Source organism: Polypterus senegalus, chromosome 12, assembly GCF_016835505.1.
Source record: "Polypterus senegalus isolate Bchr_013 chromosome 12, ASM1683550v1, whole genome shotgun sequence".
NCBI classification, from domain to species: Eukaryota; Metazoa; Chordata; class Cladistia; order Polypteriformes; family Polypteridae; genus Polypterus; species Polypterus senegalus.
In genome coordinates, this window is record NC_053165.1 from 71,143,429 (window position 1) to 71,165,686 (window position 22,258).

At 39.2% G+C, this 22,258-nt stretch overlaps 1 protein-coding gene across 9 annotated transcripts in view; it reads right to left on the bottom strand.

Moving 5' to 3' along the window:
• Nucleotides 1–22,258, bottom strand: part of atxn2 (ataxin 2) — a 103,854-nt gene that overhangs the window by 27,419 nt on the left and 54,177 nt on the right. For 8 of the 9 annotated variants that reach the window (XR_005635912.1, XR_005635911.1, XR_005635908.1 and 5 more), the window contains 2 exons: nt 19,582–19,757; nt 2,924–3,121 (listed from right to left, as the gene is read on the bottom strand). Coding sequence is in view for 1 of the 9 variants with exons in the window: in XM_039772184.1 (XP_039628118.1) it covers nt 2,924–3,121; nt 19,582–19,757 (374 nt within the window). In the remaining 8 variants the exon portion in view is untranslated. The remainder of the gene's footprint in view (nt 1–2,923; nt 3,122–19,581; nt 19,758–22,258) is intronic. The other variant, XR_005635910.1, reaches the window with a different exon arrangement.

The following is a 22,258-nucleotide window of genomic DNA, read 5'->3' on the forward strand; positions in this document are numbered from 1 at the left end:
TAACAGCATGTCTGTCTTACATACATTGGTATCTACAATAAGGTACAGCCACATTCAGAAAATAGGCAGAAATTTCTTAATACACACTAAGAAAATCCTAAAAATGTACACAAATAAATTAACATTATTGGTATAAACACATTTTAAAATATCATGTGCATTTATGTTATCCACAGCTGCATGCATTAAAGCTTAAAGGAACAGTCCACCTAAAAATGACACTTTTATTACTTTACTACGTTGCAGTTTGTATTGATAGCAGAGAAAAAATATTTGCTCTCATGTTTTCACACAGAATAGAGAAAAAATGATGATATCTAAGAATTTAATGGTAACCAGGCAGTGTGAAAAACTCCTCACGTTACCGTGTACAGTGGTATTGTTGCTGCCTCGCCGTAAAGAGACCAGGGTTGGCATCCCAGGTCATCTGCACGGAGTTAGTATGTTCTCTCCGTGTCTGTGCGAGTTTCTTCAGCTACCTCCCACTGACCACAGACATGCAGGTTACGTGAAACGGCGACTCTCAATTGTCTCTACCACATGTTTGAGTGTGTGTGTGTGTGTGTTCACCATGTCAAGCACTGGCACCATAACCCAAGGTTTGTTCCTGCCTTGCACCCTATGCTAGCAGTGATAAGTTCCAACACCCTCGGCGACCAAGGCCTGCATTAAGGGGGCTAAAAAAACTGACATGACATTACTCAAGTCACATCAGTTATATTCCCAAAATGCATTATAAAGTATTTCTTCTGCAATTATGAGTGCACACTCTAAACTGGCAACTTTAATCCTCACAGGAAGGCTGTTTGAATCGAAGACCATCGTTTGTTGGTCAAGAGTTCAGTCTTCAGTCCAAAAACCCCTTCTCATAAGGCTTTAGAAATTCTGCAAGTACTGTATCTACTTAACAATATTTTAGCAAAACTCACAAGAGTTTTGCACATTTTGGGCAGATGACTACACAACAGACAAGTGGATTATGGAACACGAGTACCGTGTAATTTTATTACTTTCTCGTATACAGAGTATTGCAATCATCCAAAAATTCGACCTCAAGATTTTGATGAATCTCAATGTTTTAGACCTCCCCGAGTCCAATTTACTTTCTTGTAGGGAAATTATTGTAATTGTCCAAAAATTCAAATTCAAGATTTTGATGAATCTCAACATTTTAGACATTATTTATTCTACTACTTTTAATTAAAAAGTCAAAGAAGATGTGTACTGTGCCGTACTGTATCTTCGAAAGTGGATTTATACTTATCAGAGACTGCAATTTTTTTTTATTTTTTTTTTTTACTTCTCGTATACAAAGTATAGAGAAAGTATTGTAATTCTCCAAAAATTCAATAACGAGATTTTGATGATAATCAACATTTTAGACCTCCCTGAGTCCGATTTACTTTCTCCCAGGGTAAGTATTTTAATCGTTCAAAAATTAGATCGAGATTTTGATGAATCTCAAAATTTTAGACCCGAGTCTGAAAATACCATTTTTGGAACTACGTGTGTGTGTGTATAATAACAGTAACTTGAGTGCGCTTTTCACAGGGAAGGTATTGTAATCGTCCAAAATTTTGACTTTGAGATTTTGATGAATCTCGACGTTTTAGACCTCCCCGAGTCAGATTTGCTTTCTCGTAGGGAAAGTATTGTAATTGTCCAAAAATACCATCTTTGGAATTATGTCTGTGTGTGTATGTAAACACGATAACCCGAGTACACTTTCACTTAGGTCAACCAAATTTTGCATCCAAGTATTAGGTACAAAACATAGATTTCTATCAACCTTTTAGCTATTTCCGCTAACAGGAAGTGGTACTTTACCTTTTATTCAGGCAGCTACAGAGTCCGATTTATTCAACTTTACTTTTATAACAATTGTTCAATAGATTATTAATTTGCTTTGTTGTTGATGGTTCTTTAATGCACATAATATAAAAACATAATCCTTGTCTTGCGGTTTACTCCTCAAATATCCATCCCCATATCCATGTATACGAGAAAGTCAAGGGGAGACCATTCCCGATTTTTTTTTTTTTTTTGCACATCGTTCACCGTTGTATGGCTTTGGTCACTATTGGCTACCCTTACAAATATCAGAATTGTTCCTCTCCATTCTGCAAGAAAAGAGGAGTGTGAACATTTTTTTGAGGCCATCACTACAAACTACTTGAGGCAAACAATGTTTTAAAAATTAATTGAAAATAAATTGGTTCAATATTCCCTAACAAAAGCCTTTCCATTGTACAAAACTGCACCCCATGAATCACCACCATTCAAAATGCAATATTAAATGGCCGAGTGTAACTACGTGCAGGCCTGAATTTTTCACACTCAGCAATGCATGGAAGGGGAAAAAAAATCCTACTAATGGGGGCAAACAAACACGACCTGAAGTTTGAATACAAAATCAAAACTCAGGATTATATGCAATATGACAAATACAAATGGACGCGAGTCCAACCAAGGACTGTATTTCAGTAGGAAAATGAGCAACAGCACATTCCTCCAGACCGTGTGTTAATAAAAATAAGGACTCGCAGCAAAAGGTCTGAATGAACACAATTAAGAGAAAATGGTGCATGTGTTAAAACTGAAGAGATACATTTAATCATTTCAAACATATATCAACTTTTTAACTTATTTTCAGTCTTCAAATACAAACTCTGTTTACAGGCTTAAACACAAAATGTGTCTCAAAAACACAAGAACATCTTTTGTTGACACTATAGTCTAAGTGACAAATAAGTGACAAACTGAAATAACAGTACAGTCAACCACCATTTCAAAAGGCAGCTGCTTTAAATGACATTCTCTCTTACGTCAGGGAAAAACAGGGGCGAGACAGAAAACACGAGGAACTGACACTCACAAAGACACAAGATCAACAAAAACAAAAAGAGAAACCAAGGCGTTGTACCTTCAGTAGACATGCGTTTAGGCATAGCAGAAACAGGAGCTGGAGAGCCGTGAGCAGAGGGGTGAGATGGAGGCCGTGATGGCCTGGAAGGGGGCCTGGTAGGTGTGGCGGCCAGAGGTGGAAGAGAGGTGGGGCCTGACTGGTAGCGAGAAGGTGGGCGAGAGGAAGGAGATGGGCAAGGCGATGGCCAGGGAACACCTGACAGGACAAATGAAATGAAGTATAAACTAAAACAAAATAATAAAATGCATGGAGAGTGAAGAAAAGACCACAGATAAAAGTACAGCAACATAAATAAAAAACACAACACACAACCCGATACAAGAAGGGCAATCCCCACCAAACAAGTTAAATACAGAGTTCTACACAGATAGGCAGCATGGCATTCATAGGGAAGAACACCAAACACTCAAGGACATTATTCAGATATTTCAAATGTCAGCTGCCTTTATTCATTTATTTACTTATTTATTTACCTTATTCCTGCTGGTCACGTAGTGTGGACAGACAGTTCAGTCTGATAGGACCATGAGCGGCACAGACGCCTGTAGCGTTACCTTCAATATCTCATACTTGTGATTTGAGCTAAGTGTAAATATATATATTAAAATCCTCGGCTCATCACGTACACCAGGGCTTGCAGATTAAACACCTCAACAAAACAGCAGTCCCATCTTTCAAGAGCTTACACTGGAATAGGCGAGCACTTTGAACACCAGTACAATTAATAATACTTTGAATTGTGAAATGCAGGCAATTGTACTGAAACAAGCAGATGACACTATAAACCACCGTAGGATTTAAGGCCATTTTCAGACAGACAGATTAGATAGGAAAGGCACTATTAGATAGAGAGATAGATAGAGAGATAGACAGACAGACAGACAGATGAAAGGCACTATATAATAGCCAGATAGAAAAAGCACCATATAATAGACACAGACAGATAGAAAAGGCACTATATGACAGACAGACAGATGTGAAAGGCTCTATATAATAGATAGATAGATACTGTAGATAGATAGAAAGATATTAAAGGCACTATATAATAGATAGATAGATACACAGAGACAGACAGATAGATAGATAGAGAGATGTGAAAGGCCCTATATAATACATAGATATATGTGAAAGGCACTTTATAATAGACAGATAGAAAAGGCACTATATAACTAACAGACAGAGAGACAGACAGACAGACAGAAGAGGCCACAAACCAAAAAAAACAGGTTGATTGGTAGTTTGGCAAAAAGAAGGCCTACAATGAGCCAATAAAAACATGTGGGCCTGTTGTTTTCAACAGTATTCAACTTAAACATGATACAAAACACAACTGCTAAAATCCCCAAAAATCTTCTTTATAAAATAAAGCTAAAATAACTGGCCATTTTAACTTTTCATGCCTCCAGGCAGTCTACTACACGTAAAAAAAAAGTGAAGCTGTAGAAGAGGTACGGCCTCCCACGGCTCAGTAACGAGTGAAATCAATAATGAAAACACACATGTGAAACGACAGCATGCTAAGGCTGTGGAAATTAGCTAGGGACCAGAACCTTACCAAACTAAACAGACACTTTACCCAAGAACAGTGTTAAAAACCAAGCAAGCAAAAACTACTTCAGAATATAAACTTTTAAATATGCAGAACCCGAGTTTAACTTTAAAATGGAATCAACACACACCACACACACCCCTTTCACAATGCAGTATCTCCATCGATCTACACTGTGTTGATTCATCACTGCCATTCCCACCCACTTTCTCCTGCTCCCAGCCGCATTCCCATGTTCCCCTCTAAAAAGACACCTGATTTGAGTAAATAGTCTAAGCAGACTCTTCAAAATGTGAGGATCTACAAGGAGAAAAGAAAACAACAAACAGCTGTGAGTAAATCTCCTTAGGATTTTTATTTCTTTTTCACAATACAACCAGAGTAATCCTTGTTTTTTCAAAACAAAAAACATTTGAGCATTTTAACAATCTGGACAAAAACAGGCCATTTAGCCCAACAAAGCTCGTCAACCCTGTCCCCTTCCAATCTCCCAAAATAACATTAACATTGTGTGTGATGTTTTAAAGTCGTCAGGCTACCCAGCATCTCAGATATTGTCCACAGCAAGTTTATGTGCCTGGACCACGGCTACAAAAGAGAAACCTGTTCAAGTTCCTGACTTATTCAGCAGAAACGTGTCAAGAAATATCGCAGGTGTGTCTTTATACCAACAGCAATATTTGAGCAATCCGGACGAGAACAAGCCATTCAGCCCAACAAAGCTCGCCAGTCCTAGCCACTTATTTCTAATAAAACATCAAGTCGAGTTATGAATGTCCCTAACATCTTACTGTCTACCACACTACTTGGTCGCATATTCCAAGTGTCTAAAGAAACACTTCCTAATATTTGTGCAAAATTTCCCCTTCACAAGTTTCCAACTGTGTCCACATGTTCTTGATGAACTCATTTTTAAGTCACCATCTCAATCCACTGGGCTAATCCCCTTCATCATTGTAAACACTGCGGTCAGGTCTCCTCTTCATCTTTGTAAAGGCTCAGATCTTGTCATCTTTCCTCAAAACTCATCCCCTGCAGTCCTGGACTCAGCCTTGTCGATCTTCTCTGGACGTTTTCTAGTGCTGTTATGTCCCTTTTGTAACGTGGAGACCAAAACAGGTAAATGAATACACACAGGGTGAGGTGATGTGCTCTTTTATTTCCCAGGACACATCCTCTTTATGAGACCAAAAACATTCAAATTAATCTGCCTGGTATTTCCAAAATATATAATAAAATAATTTTAATCCTAATGATTATTCACACCACATAAACTATTAACAGCCCTAGAGATTTCGTCTTTTCTTGTACAAGAGGTACAAGGCTTTGAAAGCACCTAACTGGTAAGCTGTGTAGAATGTCTGTTTCAAGAACAAATACTCATGGCAGTGTGACTCCTAACTAGGAGGACTAGACAAAGCAATGTTACTAAACAACTTCCAAGTACAAAAAGGTAGCCAGGCAAAACTGTTCATTTATAGTCTAGTTAAAAGGAAAATAAAATGAACAACAATGTTTTTGATTAGGACATAGCAAGAGGCAAGCTGAATGTTTCGGCAGCATGGAATAAGAAAGCACAATTTTTAAAATGCTAATATAGCAGCATTTCAGTATTTTTTCAGTACTGAAAGTAAATGCCAGCTGTCTACTCCATCTCCCCCCTTCACTGGGTAGACTGGGGTTCGTTGTGCCCTTGTGGTCAATACTGTTTTGACGTAACGTTTAAATTTTAGAACGAACAAACGTTTCGGAAACACATACAATAATTGAGTTACAACCCAAAAGTTTGGGGAAATTTTGCATCTGTTCACGACCACACGTTCTGGTGGCAAGTTTCCCTACACACCAATAAATTCCCATTCTCAATTTTCCATTTTCTTTTGTTTGGGTATTCAGGGCCTAACAAAGCAGCTGATGTTGCAAAAGGAGTTACAATGTTAACCAATCAGGGGCCTCAAGTGCTGGAAGAGATGGAAAAACTGCTGCTAGTGTTGCTGAATGAGAAGCACCTTGTTGGGGATAGCGTAAGCGAGGCGATCGTATGCGAGAATGCCAGGAAGGTTCATTCCGATTTGATGGGAAAAAAAAAAAAAAATATCCCTCTTCGGGTGGCAAAGGTGAGCCATTTTAAGCCAGTAGAGGATGGTTTAAAAAGTTTCGCAAAAATTTTTTTTTCCCTGTGCTTAAAACTAAAAAAAAAAAGTGTTTACAGCAAGCGGTTCATAAGGGTCCAGCACAAACTCTTACAATGTTACTTTTCTCTGTTGTTCAAGGGTTTCTCAGTGTTATGCAATGTTTTTACATATAGTTTACTATTAAACTGTGCATTCTAGCGTATAATTATCTATTTTTGTATTTTAAAAAATGTATTTATTTACATACAGTTCGTACAGTCTGGAATGGATTAATTGTATTTACATACAATCTTATGGGGAAATTACGTTTCAGGTCGTGACCAGAGGTACCACTGTATACTGGGTATGGAGATGCTCGGGATTGGCTTTGGAACCGTTTTGGTACTGCTATGGAGGTCCGAAAGCTGGCGTCAATACCAAAGTCAACATTTTAGTAACAATTTAACATTACAGAATGTGCAATCTGTAGAACTGGCATGGATGACTTAAAGCTCCTGCTCAAAAACTGCAGTTAAGGGACGGCGCGCATCAGCAGAGGTGACAGACTGTCTGGGGAGATTTCAATAGGTTCCTAAATGTTCCATTCAATCCAATTACTTTTATAACCAATGATGTCAAACAATTTCTCATGAAAGTACTGGTCTTCATGACGACATCTCATAATTAATGATGAAAGTACTGGTCTCCATGACGACACCTCATAATTTATGATGAAAGTACTGGTCTCCATGACGACATCTGATAATTTATGATGAAAGTACCAGTCTCCATGACGACATCTCATAATTTATGATGAAAGTACCAGTCACCATTTTTACCTCCGCTGTTAAGACTAGTCTTGTGGTTAAAGTACAACTTTACGATTCAAACTGGGATATGTTTTCGTTTGTTTTTTTTTTATTAACGAAGAAATATAGCTATCCTGCAAATGCTTAAAAAGTTTACTAAGCACTGGAACATAACCAAAGGCATTTAAATTGATTGAATCGTTTGAATAGAAACATTAAAAGGTGTGCTTCAACTGAAATGTTTCAAGTCCAAATATTCTTGATTGGAGTAGAAATTTCTCATTTTTGCGTTGCACAAAAGTGAGAGGAGCAAAAGCTTTAGATACATCAAAAATTTCAATCAAAGGTTTTTGACGTTTCAGGGTACTCTGATACCGAAAACATCAATATCTCGATGATGGGTGTGTGTGTCTGTGTCAGAGTTTCTTGAGGACGGTCTGGAGCTCAAATGGCTAGATGGAAAAACACCAAACTCAAAACTTAAGCCTGTTATGAGATGATGATGATGATGATGTGCTGATTAGTGTTTGAGTGAAATTGTGCAAGAGGAAGAGGTGTTCTAGAGGAACCCTTAACTACCATAATTCTGCAATGAATTCTGAATTCTTCTCGTCAATTGTTATCGTAATGACCTATTTTATGATCAGAAAGATCAGCATCAGAGCTGTAAATGACTGAAATGTTACAGAATTATTTGGGTAACTTGGTCCCTCTCTTACGTCCAATTTTTAGCTACTACAGGATCTGAAATCAAATATAAATCGGTTATCATCCAACCTGCTATATCCTAACACAGGGTCACTGGGGGGTCTGCTGGAGCCAATCCCAGCCAGCACAGGGTGCAAGGCAGGAAACAAACCCCAGGCAGAGAGCCAGCCCACCGCAGTAGCTGTAATCAATGACCTTGAAAAATTCTTGATGATAATATATATTTGTCATTTTTCACCATCTGACTGAGGTCCATAGAGGGTTAGTTCCCTTGTAAATGATTATTTAAAAAAAACAAAATCACCTGACATTACTGACATTGAAATAGTCTAAAACAATATCTTACGAATGGTAGTTGTCATTATTAACACCTTTTCAAAGTGGCTCTTCAAGGGATACAACCACCAGGGAAGAATCAAATATTTTAAATATGATTAGTCAGTCAGTCATTATCTAACCCGCTTAGTCCTGAGGTCACAAGGGTCTTCTGGAGCCTATCCTGGCTAGCATAGGGCGCAAGGGAGGAACATACCCTAGACAGGGCGTCAGTCCATCAAAGAGCAAACACACACACACATAACACACCATATTGCCACAAAAAAAATGACATAAGAACATGTATGTTAGGCCGAATGCCCACTGGAGGCTGAGTGGTCTTTTGGCCTGGAGCCCCTACAGATTGTGGTGTTTTCCCTCCTGTTTGATTTCTTTCTGTCCATCCTGACCTCAGCATAGGATCATTACTTAGAGACTTAAAAATACAATTCTATATTTAAGGATTCTACTTCTCTTAATTATACATCTATCTTATATAAGTTAATTATTTTTTCAATAATTATACATTATTATTATTCTTTTTTTTTTTGCACTTAACTACTACTTTCACACCTTGTAAAGCATTTTGAGCTCTAGAAAAAAAGAAAAAGAAAAAAAAAAATTTTGGTACTTATGATCAGCAACCTTGAAACTGCACAAACCACAGTCCACGGCCTTGGACCCCTTGTTTGCCATTAAGGGTTAACCCCTGGGGATGGCAGATTATTTCTGCTGAAGACACCTAATGGTTTACTCTTTTATTATAAAGGTGTCATTTCCTGCACAAAATATTGCCCAAATAATTATGAGTCTAGATCGGTGATCCCCAACGTGGGGCGCAAATTGATTTTTTAGGGGGGCAATTAGAGAATTTAGGTATGTTAAACAATTTATAAAATGAAAAAAACTGAAAAGGGGCAGCACAGTGGTGCAGTGGTAGCGCTGCCGCCTCGCAGTTAGGAGACCTGGGTTCACTTCCCGGGTCCTCCCTGCTTGGAGTTTGCATGTTCTCCCCGTGTCTGCGTGGGATTCCTCCCACAGTCCAAAGACATGCAGGTTAGGTGCATTAGTGATTCTACATTATCCCTAGTGTGTGTGTGTGTGTGTGCCTTGTGCTGGGCAGGCACCCTGCCCAGGATTTGTTTCCTGCCTTGCGCCCTGTGTTGGCTGGGATTGGCTCCAGCAGACCCCCGTGACCCTGTGTTAGGATAAAGCGGGTTAGACAATGACTGACAGAAATTCACTGTTAAAAATGATAGAAAAAAACAAACAAATAATAATTTTTATTTTTTACAGAGACATTTATATAAACATAAATTGAAGGGTTCTTCACCATCCCTTCTATGATTTTACAACCGGCTTGGGTTTGTCTACTTAGAAATAGTTTTTACCATTAAACTAATATGATTTTTAACAATGATTATCAAATTTGGCAATATAACAAAAATATAAAAAGATCACAATATTACAGAAAAAGCTATCATTGAAGTTATTTTATATTTCTGAATATCACGTCTCTTATTATATGTTTTCAAAACTGTATTTGCTGTATTTTCATATTACTTCATATTATATACAGTGGAACCTCGGTTCACAAATGTCTCGGTACACGTACAAATCAGTTTACAACCAAAAAGTTTGCCAAACTTTTGCCTTGGTTCACGACCACACACTCATACGAACAAGCCAGTTTCCCTTTCGGTTTGTGCGTGTTCAGTCTCTCCCTGTGCATTTCCTGTGCAGCGAGCAAGAGAGAGAGAGAGCACGGCACACACAGGCGCGCGTGAGAAACACACACACGGGCAGGCAGCCTGCGAGAGACAGACGCACACACACAGGCAGCGCGAGAGAGAGATCTGGACGTATAAGGTAGGAAGGCAGTTAAAGAATGCACTGGGCTTGATTTTGTTTTCACTTCTGTTTCCAGAAATCGGTTCGTAGTGTGCATTGTTGCAATGTTACTTTTCTTGGTGGTTGATTAAATTACGGATTTTTTCAAATGTTCATTTTTTTCCCCTGTGCTTAAAACTCATTAAAAAAAAAGTGTTTTTAGCCAGCTGTTGGTAGCGTTATAACACAAACTATTGCAGTGTTAGTTTTCTCTGTTGTTCAAGGTTTTCTCAATGTTATTCAATGTCTTTACATTTAGTTTACTATTACGCTGTGCATTCTATGGTTTAATTAACTATATTTGTGCTTAAAAACTTAAAAAAAAATATATATTTATATGCAGTTCGTATGGTCTGGAATGGATTAATTATATTTACATACAATCCTATGGGGGGAAATTGCTTTGGTTTACAACCAGAGTTTTGGAACAAATTATGGTCGTGAACCGAGGTTCCACTGTATAACAATTTTTTTTTTTAACAATTTCTTAGTGATTTCTTTGTCAGTATTTCAACTCTCCTTTCCTTCTTTTGTTTCCATATTCTTTGCAGGCTTGTTTAGACCAAATTAATGACATTATGGGCTTCCTCCACGTCAGTATGAGTTCACTTTTTGCATAGGTAATAATTAGAATAAAGGTATATGAAAAAAGTGGGGGACATCGTGATCCAAAAAAAAAAAAAGAGGGAAACCCCAAAAAAGCTCAAGGTCTTCCCTAACTAGACATCCAGACGGCGTGAACAGTATGTAATAGGGGAGTTTGTTCTTGCACATGCTGGGGGATAAATACACATTTCAAAGCATTCAGAAGGAATTCTTATAAATGCATATCATTTTTCCAGAATTTTCTCTGAGGTTTTTATACTCTGATGGCCCACTCTTTTAAATGTTCAGGTCACAAGCCAATGCAGACCCTCTAGACTGAGTCCAGTTAACCTAGTTCTGGGTTCTGGCAACAGCTGGTGCGCGCGCACACACACACACACACACACACACACAATGGAAGACAACAATGGACAGGGCACACCATGCATAGCAGCAGCTTCACTCATTCAGATCTAATTTGCTCAGTAAGTCGAATGTTGACATCTTCAGGAAGTGGAAAGAAAACTGTGCAGGTAGAGGAAGCCATCAATCAGGAAAGCCTGCTCCATCACTGGGTGAACCCCGGGCACACTGGAAGCAGTTGCAGAAAAGAGGATGGTGGCAAAAATCCCTCCATTCTCTCTACTGGAGCACGCTCAGCCACAGAGTGCGAAGAGGCGCCTTGGGGGGTGGTCTTGTCTGAACACCACTATCAAGCAACTCAATGCTTCTTCCTGGGGTACTTGCTAAATTCATTTCTGAAATACCAATTTGAAATATCTGCACATTCGACATTTATAATGTATTTTTATTCACTTATCGATCAATCGATTGATTATTTTGTCCTGTGAATACTCATCTTTGTTTTTTTATGGTTCTGCTGTTCCACACATCTGAATTTCCGAATGAGATTAATAAAGTTATTCTCATCTAATAAATGTACACACATAATAAGCACTTGTTCCGTGTTCTCTACCAGTTTAAGGAAGCCAAAGTCAAAATTGTCTTTTCAACTGCAGAAATAGTTAATACGAGTCAAGCAAAGTACAGAATGTCATCTTTTATTCTGTCACATATATGCAAAAATAAAAGAAAAAAAATTATTCTCCTCACAGGTATGGACAAGGGTGGCTGCCGGGTGCTTTGTGTTGCACGCACAAAGATAAAGGTGTCAACACGCAGCGTTTGTTTGACTTCTCCTTTCTGTCAGCTAATCAAGATAACGGCTTGAAAAGAAAATTGTGAGTAATGAATTAATCAAAACAAAAAATTCAAGACAAAAGGGTGATTTAGTATACTTGGCACATGGCAAACTCCTGATCTGCAAAGAAAAATACTCAGCTTATTCATTTTCGTTGACATGCTGTACAGCACTTTGCAGGACACCCTCATACAGGTTGTGGTTATCGCTGTCCATTTTCAAATCCTCCTCATTCCCTTCCCAAATCCCAGGGAGTTCTGAGGCTGCATTTGGTATAAAACTCAAACAACGGTTCTTAAATTCAAGCTCTGTGCTGCTCAGTGAAGTCTTCGATAGGAGAATTATTAAATGGGCACCCTGAAAAATCTGCAAGTTCTCAGCTTCTGACAAACAAAATTTGACAACTTAATAAAATGAGAAAGCGGCGACCTAAAGCGAACCGCGTCACCTGTTAAAAAACGGCAGACATAATGACCTGATGGTCTCTCAAAGGGAACAGAAACTTTGTGTTCATTCAATTAAAAAAATAAAAACACACGCATCTGGTGAATGATGCGGGTCAAGACTTGGAGCGAGCTGCGAAGTTCACTAGGGATACGCAGCTAAAAAGTTGAGCGCCTGCTAAAATCCACAGTATGCAAGTCACTTGCTGAAAAGAAGGCCAAGCTTGAAAGCCTAAAAAGCTAAAAATGACTGTTGGGAGGGCTTGGAAATTCCCTGAAATTGCTAAAGGAAACGTGTAAGGGACACTTAAATCACCTACACCTGAACACCAGCAAAACCAAGGAGCTTGTGGTGGATTTTAGGAGGCCCAGGACCCTCATGGACCCCGTTAGAGTGCAGACCTATAAATACCTGGGAGTGCAGCTGGATGATAAACTGGACTGGACTGCCAATACTGATGCTCTGTGTAAGAAAGGTCAGAGCCGACTATACTTCCTTAGAAGGCTGACATCCTTCAACATCTGTAATAAGTTGCTGCAGATGTTCTATCAAACGGTTGTGGCGAGCGCCCTCTTCTATGCGGTGGTGTGCTGGGGAGGCAGCATAAAGAAGAGGGACACCTCACGCCTGGACAAACTGGTGAGGAAGGCTGGCTCTATTGTAGGCACGGAGCTGGACAGTTTGACATCCGTGGCAGAGCGACGGGCGCCGAGCAGACTCCTGTCAATCATGGAGAATCCACTGCATCCACTGAACAGGATCATCTCCAGACAGAGGAGGAGGACAGGCGACAGACTGCTGTCACCATCCTGCTCCACTGACAGACTGAGGAGACCCCACACTATGTGACTCTACAATTCCACCCAGGGGGAGTAAACGTCATCATTATACAAAGTTATTGTCTGTTATACCTGCATTGTTATCACTCTTTTTTAATCAGTATGCTGCTGCTGGAGTATGTGAATTTCCCCTTGGGATTAATAAAGTATCATATCTATCTATCTAATGCATTCCAAGGATCTCCAATGAAACCGGTTTAAAAGAAAAACTGATTTACACCTTCACTCTCCCAGACACAATCATCTGAAATGAGGTATGGAACACAAGGAGCACCATTCACAAAGGGGGAAACAAATATGGACATAAAATCAGTAAAGAGGTGTCGGTAGAGACTGAAATTCTGTACTTTGGCTTCATATTCATTCTTTTTTTCTTAAACATAAAATTCCTTGAATATATATTGAAAATATTTATATATAAATATATTTGAGGAAAAAAAATGATCCACTGTGGCAACCCCTAACAGGAGCAGTCGAAAGAAGAAGATATTTAAAAACATATTAATTTGATTTCTCTTTGTCAAGCCTCAATTTGGCAGTGTATTCATCTAAAAAACTGAAGACTTGAAACCCAAGTGCTGGTCTAATCAGTTAAGTGAGACATGTGCTCTACTGCAGTGTCTTCAGCGCTCAACAGAGGTAGGATTCGGGGAAAAGAGGAGGAGGAGGAGAAGGTGACGCAGCGGTTAACATCCGGCCCTTCTTTGCTGCCTTTTGTTTATTGGTGCAATTAAAACGTCAGGAAAACAAACAAAACTGGGTGCTGACTTTCACCACGGCAAACAGCCTTCACGTCCAGTAACTATTCAAGGAGTGAGTGGTGGGGGTCCACATTAATGACAGGAAGGACTGGTCTCAGAACACAGAGAGAACCATAGAAGAAAAGGCAGAGCAGGCTCCTGTTTCTTGAGAGACTTGAGTTCCCTTTAAATTGGGAAGTGACATCCTTCACATCTTCTACAACTCTATGGTGGATAGGGTGATGTGCTGGGCAGGTAACATCATTTCAAGACAGGCCCACCAAATTAAAAGGTTTGGCTCTGTTATGGGATGGACCCCCCCAAGGAAGCAGCAAATGAGAGAATGAAAACAAAACTGAGTGGCATTATGAACTATGCTGTACATCCTCTCTCTGTCACAATGACCGAGATACAAGATGTGGCCGAGTTGGAGGCTGTGTGTTCTTTGTATAGAAAATCCGCCAGTTTTGTTTCTGACTCAGTAAAGGAGGAGGAAAAAAATAAAAGTGATAAATGTTTCACTGCTGTTCCTCTTTAGGTGAGGGAGACTGGAAAAGCTAGAAAAGATGTGTGAGTAACTTTAAAATCCTTCACCTTTGTGTAGACATCAAGTCCTTCCATGAGAACCCTGAATACAATGAGGAGGTCTCGTGGCCTGGAACCCTTGCAGATTTTATTTTTTCTCCAGCCGTCTAGAGTTTTTTTTTTTTGTTGTTTTTTCTGTCCTGCCTGGCCATCGGACCTTACTCTTATTCTATGTTAATTAATGTTGACTTATTTTATTTTAATTAATTTTATTTAATTTTAATTATTTATTTTGTCTTTTTTCTCTTTCTTCATCATGTAAAGCACTTTGAGCTACATTATTTGTATGAAAATGTGCTGTAGAAATGTTCTTGTTCTTGTTGTAGACACGCATGTAATGCATTCCACAGTTAAGCTCCTCATTTTGTATCCCTCTTCACTGCAGTAACTGCCACATCAGCTCACACAGCCATCCGACTACATCAAGATATTCAGTTTCACTTTCAAAAGTAATAAACATGTCGGCCTCCTGGCAGGTGTCTTGAGGAGTGAAATCGCAGAAAACAACGTTCACTGCATGCGATGCTGACCGAAACATTTTTCAGCGATTTCAGATTGAGCTTCAGAGTGAGATTTCCTGTGTTCATCTTCACCATGTGGACCATTCTGCACATTTTAAAAACTTGGTGGGGATTTAAAATATATATATATATATATATATATATATATATATATATATATATCCCCAACACGATCACAAAAACACAGTCCTTTATCAATATAAATGAAGGTTTTATTTCAAATACCTCCAAAAAAGTGTTACATATGCACACAACACTGGTATCTCCCTTTCTACAATAATTCTCTCACCACCGCACTGCCCTCCTCCAGTCAAGTGTTTCCTCTCTACCACCCAGTTCCGACTCGCTTGAATAAAGGAGTGTATACATATGTATATATATATATATATATATATATATATATATATATATATATATATATATATATGTATGTTCTGTGTGTGATATACCTTTATCATAAGAGCATCACTTATCTGCGGAGGAGGATTCGATAGAAAATAAGAAAATACGAAGCTGGTTTTAAATTAAACGTTGTTGAAGTGGTGAAAGAAATTGTTAACTATGCTGCTGTAACAAAATTCAGTGTGTCTAAGAAACTGGTGCGACATTGAAGGATGCAAGAAGATGTGAAAAATAAAAAAATAAATAAAAAATAATTAGCGTATTTCTGAACGGGCGTACAAGTCGAGGTTGGATTTTATGATAAATTTTTTTGGGTTTCAAGACCCGACTTATACCCGGAGTGTACACGGTACATTTAGAACTGGTAAATTTTAAACAAAGGCACATTTTGTGGTTTATATTAATAAGGCATCTATAAAAATGACGCCACAGTCCAGGAGATGGTCTTTCCATTCCAGATTTGTGGGAGTCTTGGAACTTCTTATTGGCACTTGGAGTCAGCGTACTGCCATATTTTCTATCTGGTGAGGTCATCTTGCGGACTCTCTTTGTCTTGGAGAGCCTTTTCACGAGGTCTTGTACTAATACATAGTGACATATGAAATGAAGGTGGATGGGCTCACCTATCACACAACAGTTAGTTACTATACAGCACAGGACCTGTCAATTATGAAGCTCTAAAAGACTAAAGCAGGTGGACTTTATATACACACATACATTTTTTGCTCTCTGCCTAAGGACATGAAGTCGGTTTGATCAGCAGTCCCTCATTTGAAATGAGAGCAAGCCGTTGAAGCATTCCCTGAGCATGTTTGGTTTTATTCCTGTAACCAAACAACCCACAAACCTAAACAGTGAGGAAATGCATAAACAAACATCTGCTCAACGATCACACTGCCAGAGTGATTTTACAATTAAAAGCTAAATTATTTCAGGGCACTGTTATGGTGCAAGAGGCACTTCAGTTATGTCACACAAAGTCGTTCTTTTTCAATGAACCAAATTTGATTACAAATTTGCAAGTTCAGATCAACTGTAGATAAATAAATGTGCAATGTGTATGGATAGGTCAGTGCTCTCCAATGGCTTTCTGCATTTCATGACACAACGAAGAATTTTTGAGCATCGACGGATGGAATGCTGAAAATCCAACAGGAACAAACCCTGGACAGGGCGCCAGTCCACTGCAAGGAGGACACAAACACACACACACACACACACACATACACGTTTAGCAGCACCAGTTCACCTAAGCTGCACATCTATGGACAGTTAGAGCACACCCACAGAGACACAGGAAGAACTTCCAAACTCCACTCAGGGATGTAAACCCAGCTCTCCACACTGTGAGACAGCGACACCACTACTGCACCGCCATGTCATCCTATTCTGAAAAGTCAACTTTTTAATTATTATAAAGTAAACCTCAAAATAGATGCAGTTTTAACATAGATGACCCGAGACTACCATTCAAGTGGTCCTAAAATATTATCCTTTTATTCGTGTTACGAATGCTATATCACCTCTTTGTCCCTTTTCTAGTTGAAATCTTTTAAAAGTAAACAAGTTGCCACTAAATTACAAGGAATTTTTAGAGAGAGAAGCCATTTTGTTAATGCAATTATTCAGTTTCTGACTTGCTCAGACATCTCTAATGTCGGGTAACTACCAGAAATAAAAGCTGTATATATTTTAAAGGATAAATAAGGAAACTACATATGTTAAAGCACTGACCCTCCAATACGGACAAAAGGTACACTAGTGGAGTGAGCAAAACACAAGGCAGGGAGATCTGGTAATGGAGGTGTTGGACAGTCAAGTCTAAGCTTTCCGGCTCACACACATCTCTGAGAGCACTGATGGTCTGTTTATCTGCAAACATTTGTACGATAACGAATATACTTTTACATTTTATATTTTTCGCCCCACAAGGCGCACTTTTTATCCCCCAAAAAGTGGGTGGAAATATCGGATACGTCTTATTGAGCAAATTTTGCATCACAGACCGTGATGTGTATTACCTGACCTGACTCAGATGACTACGAGGGTTCTACATCGGAGAAAAAATGCACGTCGCACTTTTGCCGTCACTGTACTTTGTGTATGTAGACAGGAAACTCTGCAGTCTACTTGTGACTTAGGAAGTCTGTAGGAAGATAAGTAAATAAACCAAGGTAGATAACATTCGATCTGGCTCTTGTATACAAAGTACAGCAACGACAGCTTCCACCTGCAGCCATAGGCTCTTCAGTACGCAAGCGAGCAGTTCTCCATGCTAGTGTTTAGATCTGGACAGGGGGTGTATGTGACTGCATTCTCGTACCATTGCTTACAAACTGAAGTGTCAGCGTGCACTTTTCGTGGCATTACACATATATGTTTTGGAGCATGCCGGTGTCGATCAAACACAGGAAGCTCTGCAGAGTACTTGTGACTTTAAGCTGTAGGAAGTAAGTAAATAACTCAAGGTAAATACCATTCGATTAACACTGGCTTTTATGCAGGTAACATATAAATGTTAATGTTTTGGGCACATTCACTTGCAATTGGGCAATTGAGCTTCATAAATTCTGACACCAGCGATGAGAAGTTCTTGCGGTTTCCAGAAAACTAGAAGAATGCTTGAACTTTAAAGTCTCTCCTCATTTGTTAATGACAGTGATGATGGTTCTTAATCCGGCTGTTGACTTTACATGGTTGAAATATTATTCTGCTATATTTTATTAAACATATTTGTACACCATTTGGTTCAGAATATATATATTTTTGTTTTCCTCCTCTAAACCTAGTTGTGTTTTATTGTTGAGTATGTATCATGAAGCAAAAAATACGGTAATTAATTACATGTCTGTGTGTGACCTGTCAGTGATTTTAAATAAAATAATTAAGTTAACTGAATAAATGTGAACTTGTTTCTAAAGTACTGCCATAACATGTATGTATGTATGCTATCTCACCAGCACCGTCTGGTATCCACATTAATAAAAGGATGTCTGTCCGGTTGGAAAAGGTGGCACATCACTGACATTTCTAGTCACGAAATGCACCGCATGCGTCATTCCAACAGATGGCACATCACAAACACTCAAACTGCTTTAATGAATCCCATACCAAATGGCACCTAACAGAGACATTTGGACTGCAAGGTGCAGTGCAAAAGTTAATGTTCAGGTCTACGCTGATTACGTCAGATTTGTAACCACAGCTAGTAAAGTAATAAAAGGGCACCATTTACTCAAATATGTTTAAGGTTTATGCATTTCAAGCTCCCTGTCAATTACTTAATTTAAACAAAAGAAAGCATGTTATATTAAACATCTCCAAACTTTATTGTGATTAAGAGGTGGGAAGACAACCTTTATAAATCTCTTTAAAGGATATTTACAATCATTTTTCTACACAAATGACAAACTAGCTACATTAAGCTATTTAAAAAAACGCTGCTTGAACACATGCAAGAACACACTAATTAAAAGAGCAGAAGGTAAGATTACGTTTATTGCAAGGATGAAGAAACAAAACACCCCGGATTGTAAACCCCGGTTCTAAAACCATACACCCTATCTTAAAATGTGGAAATTCAAATCATCTATAGCTTTATCTATCACATATTAAATGTTCAATAAATTACAGATCACCAAAATAGCACAACCCGTTCTCAAAAAACGAAAAGTAGTTCTGAGCACTTGCAGGAAGGCCGTCGAACATAAATATATGTTACAAAATATTTACATCACTAAGAAGAAAATGTATTATACACGTCTTAATTCCTAAAACCAAGGATAAAGCTGGGTTAACAGACTCTGCAATTAGCATCAATTGCTACCAAGATAGGAACAAAGAACAATTCAGTACAGCAGTGCAACTCAAATACGCACACACAACATCACAGGCTCATGGAACAAAACACTTGGAAGTGGGGATAGGATAACATTTATGCCGGAGACGTTTACCTCCATTAACCACCCTCTGTTCTACTCCAGAGCTTGGGCTGTACTCGGAATTGTGAGTGACGGCACGTGGAGATGCAGATACAGAGCCTGGCTGTGTCATTCTTGGAGAACTCTGTCTTACACTTGTCCAGGACATGCCATCTCGATTTCTTTGTCCAGGTGGAACGTATTTGTCTCTAGACATGAATGTACAGAAAGAGAAAAAGAAAGACAGTCAAAAACCAGAAAAGAGAGTTAAACAGGCAGCTTCTAACACAGCATAGCACCCTTTTTGTTCCAATACTGCTTTTTGACTTAGCTGCACTGAACACCAAAAAGAAGAGCCTGCGACCACTGAACTCTGACCTCTGTTCGACTCTTGATGTGGGCCAAATTTATAAATAATCAATTAAAATATCACTGCTCATGGGACTAAATTTAACACGACAGAGACATCCTGCAAGCACAGGACATTTAACTTATGTGGGGCGTGTGGCCCTGCCGATATCTCTGAAAAAGGACGAAGGGCCAAGACTTCAGAGTCCTGGTGCTCCCTGTTTGCGAGACATGGATGCTATCCGGTGACCTGAGATGAAGACTGGACTCTCATTGTCTCTTTGAAGAATCCTTGGGTACCATTGGTTTGACTTTGTGTTGCTCATGGAGTCCGGAATGGGGCACATGACCTGCATTGTGAGGGAGTGTCAGTTATGGCACTACGGCCATGTGGCGTGATTCCCTGAGGCTGATCCTCATTGTTTAGGACCCGAGTGGCTGCACCAGGCAAAGGAGACACCCATGTAACACCTGGCTGTGGCATTTCCAGAGGTTGGGATTGGACCACTTGTCTGCCTAGGTGTTTGCCAGCCAAAGATCCAGAGCTGTTTTGTCGTGTGGTGGGTGCAGCAACGCGCTGTCATGCTCCCCAACTTGACCTGACCTGGAGTAACTGCAAAGTGATGGTGACATCCAAATGTGATTAATAAAGTTTATTCAATCTAATCTGGAGAATACATTTCAAGTCAGAAGTTTGCATACACTTCGGGTGAACTCTTTATACTTCATTTTATAAGCCCTCCATAGATTTTATACAAACATACTGTAAGTTTGGCATACGGTTTAAGGTGCCTGTTTTGTGCAGGGTAGAAGTTATTTTGTTCCAATAATGCTCCAAGACAGAGTATCTCACTTTTTATTGATTATCTAACAATTCCAGTGGGTCACAAGTTTCCATATACTTTGTTAACTGCGCATTTAAACAACTTGGACTAGTTCAGAAAATGATGTCAAGCCTTTAGGCAATCAGACAATGAGCTTCTGATAGCCAATTAGCCTCACTGGAGTCAACATGTGAATGGAGGTTAAGGCCTACCATCAAACTCGTTGCCTTTTTGCTTGACATAATGGGAACAATCAAAAGAAATCAGCCAAGACCTCCACAAATGTGGTTCATCCTTGGGCACAATTTCTAACTGCATGAAGGTTCCACATTCATCCGTACAAACTATAATATGCAAGTATAAACACCATGGACCACCCAGCCATTATACCACTGTGAAAGATGCCTTGTGCCTCCTAGGGAAGAACGGACTTTGGCACCAAAAGTCCAAGTCAATCCCAGAACAGCAGCAAAGGACTTTGTGGAGATGCTGAAGGACACAGGTAGACAAGTATCGATATCCATAGTAACACAAGTCCAACATCAACATCACCTGAAAGGCCGCTCAGCAAGGAGTAGGCCACTGCTCCAAAGATGCTATCAAAAAGCCACACTGCACTTTGCAGTGGCACATGGGGACAAAGATTTGGTCTTCTAGAGAAAAGTCCTCTGGTCTGATGAATCCAAGGTTGAACCGTTTGGCCATAATGACCATTGTTATGTTTGGAAGAAAAAAGGGTGAGGCGTACAAGCCAAAGAACACCATCACAATCATCAAGCATGAAGGTGGGAGCATCATGTTGAGGGGGCTGCAGGAGGGACTGGTGCACTTCACAAAATAGATGGCATCAAGAGGAAGGAAAATGATGGAGAGATACACTGCAGTAACATCTTAGAAGCTCAGCCACAAATGGGTCTTCCAAATGGATTGGGACCACAAGCAAAAATGGCTTAAGGACAACCTGGTCGAGGTACTGGAGTGGCCATCACAAAGCCCTGACATCAATCTGATTGAGTAAGTGTGTGTGAGCAAAGGAGACATACGGACCTGTCCCAGTTACACCAGTTCTGTCTGGAGGAGTGGGCCAAAACTCCAGCAACTTATTGTGGGAAGCTTGTGGAAGGCGGCACACAACGTTTGGCTTAGATTAAACAATTTAAAGGCAATGCAACCAAATATGAACAAAATTTATGTAAACGTGTGACCCACTGGAATTGTGATATTATCAATAAAAAGTGAAATACTCAGAAGTCTGTGAACATTGATGGAAAAAAGGACTTTTGCCCTGCACACAGCAGACATCTTAAACGATAAGCAAAATTTAGTTTGTTAGTATAAAAATCTGTTTAAGACTTATAAAGCGAGTTTAAAAAAAAAATTCACCCAAAGTATATTGAAACTTCTGACTTCAATTACAAATCAATTAAATAAAATTGAGAAATTTACTAATATTTCAAAACAAATACTAAAAAAACCTAATTTCGGCCACATTAAAAAAAAAAAACAAAAAAAAAAAACATAAGGCCATCAACAATAGA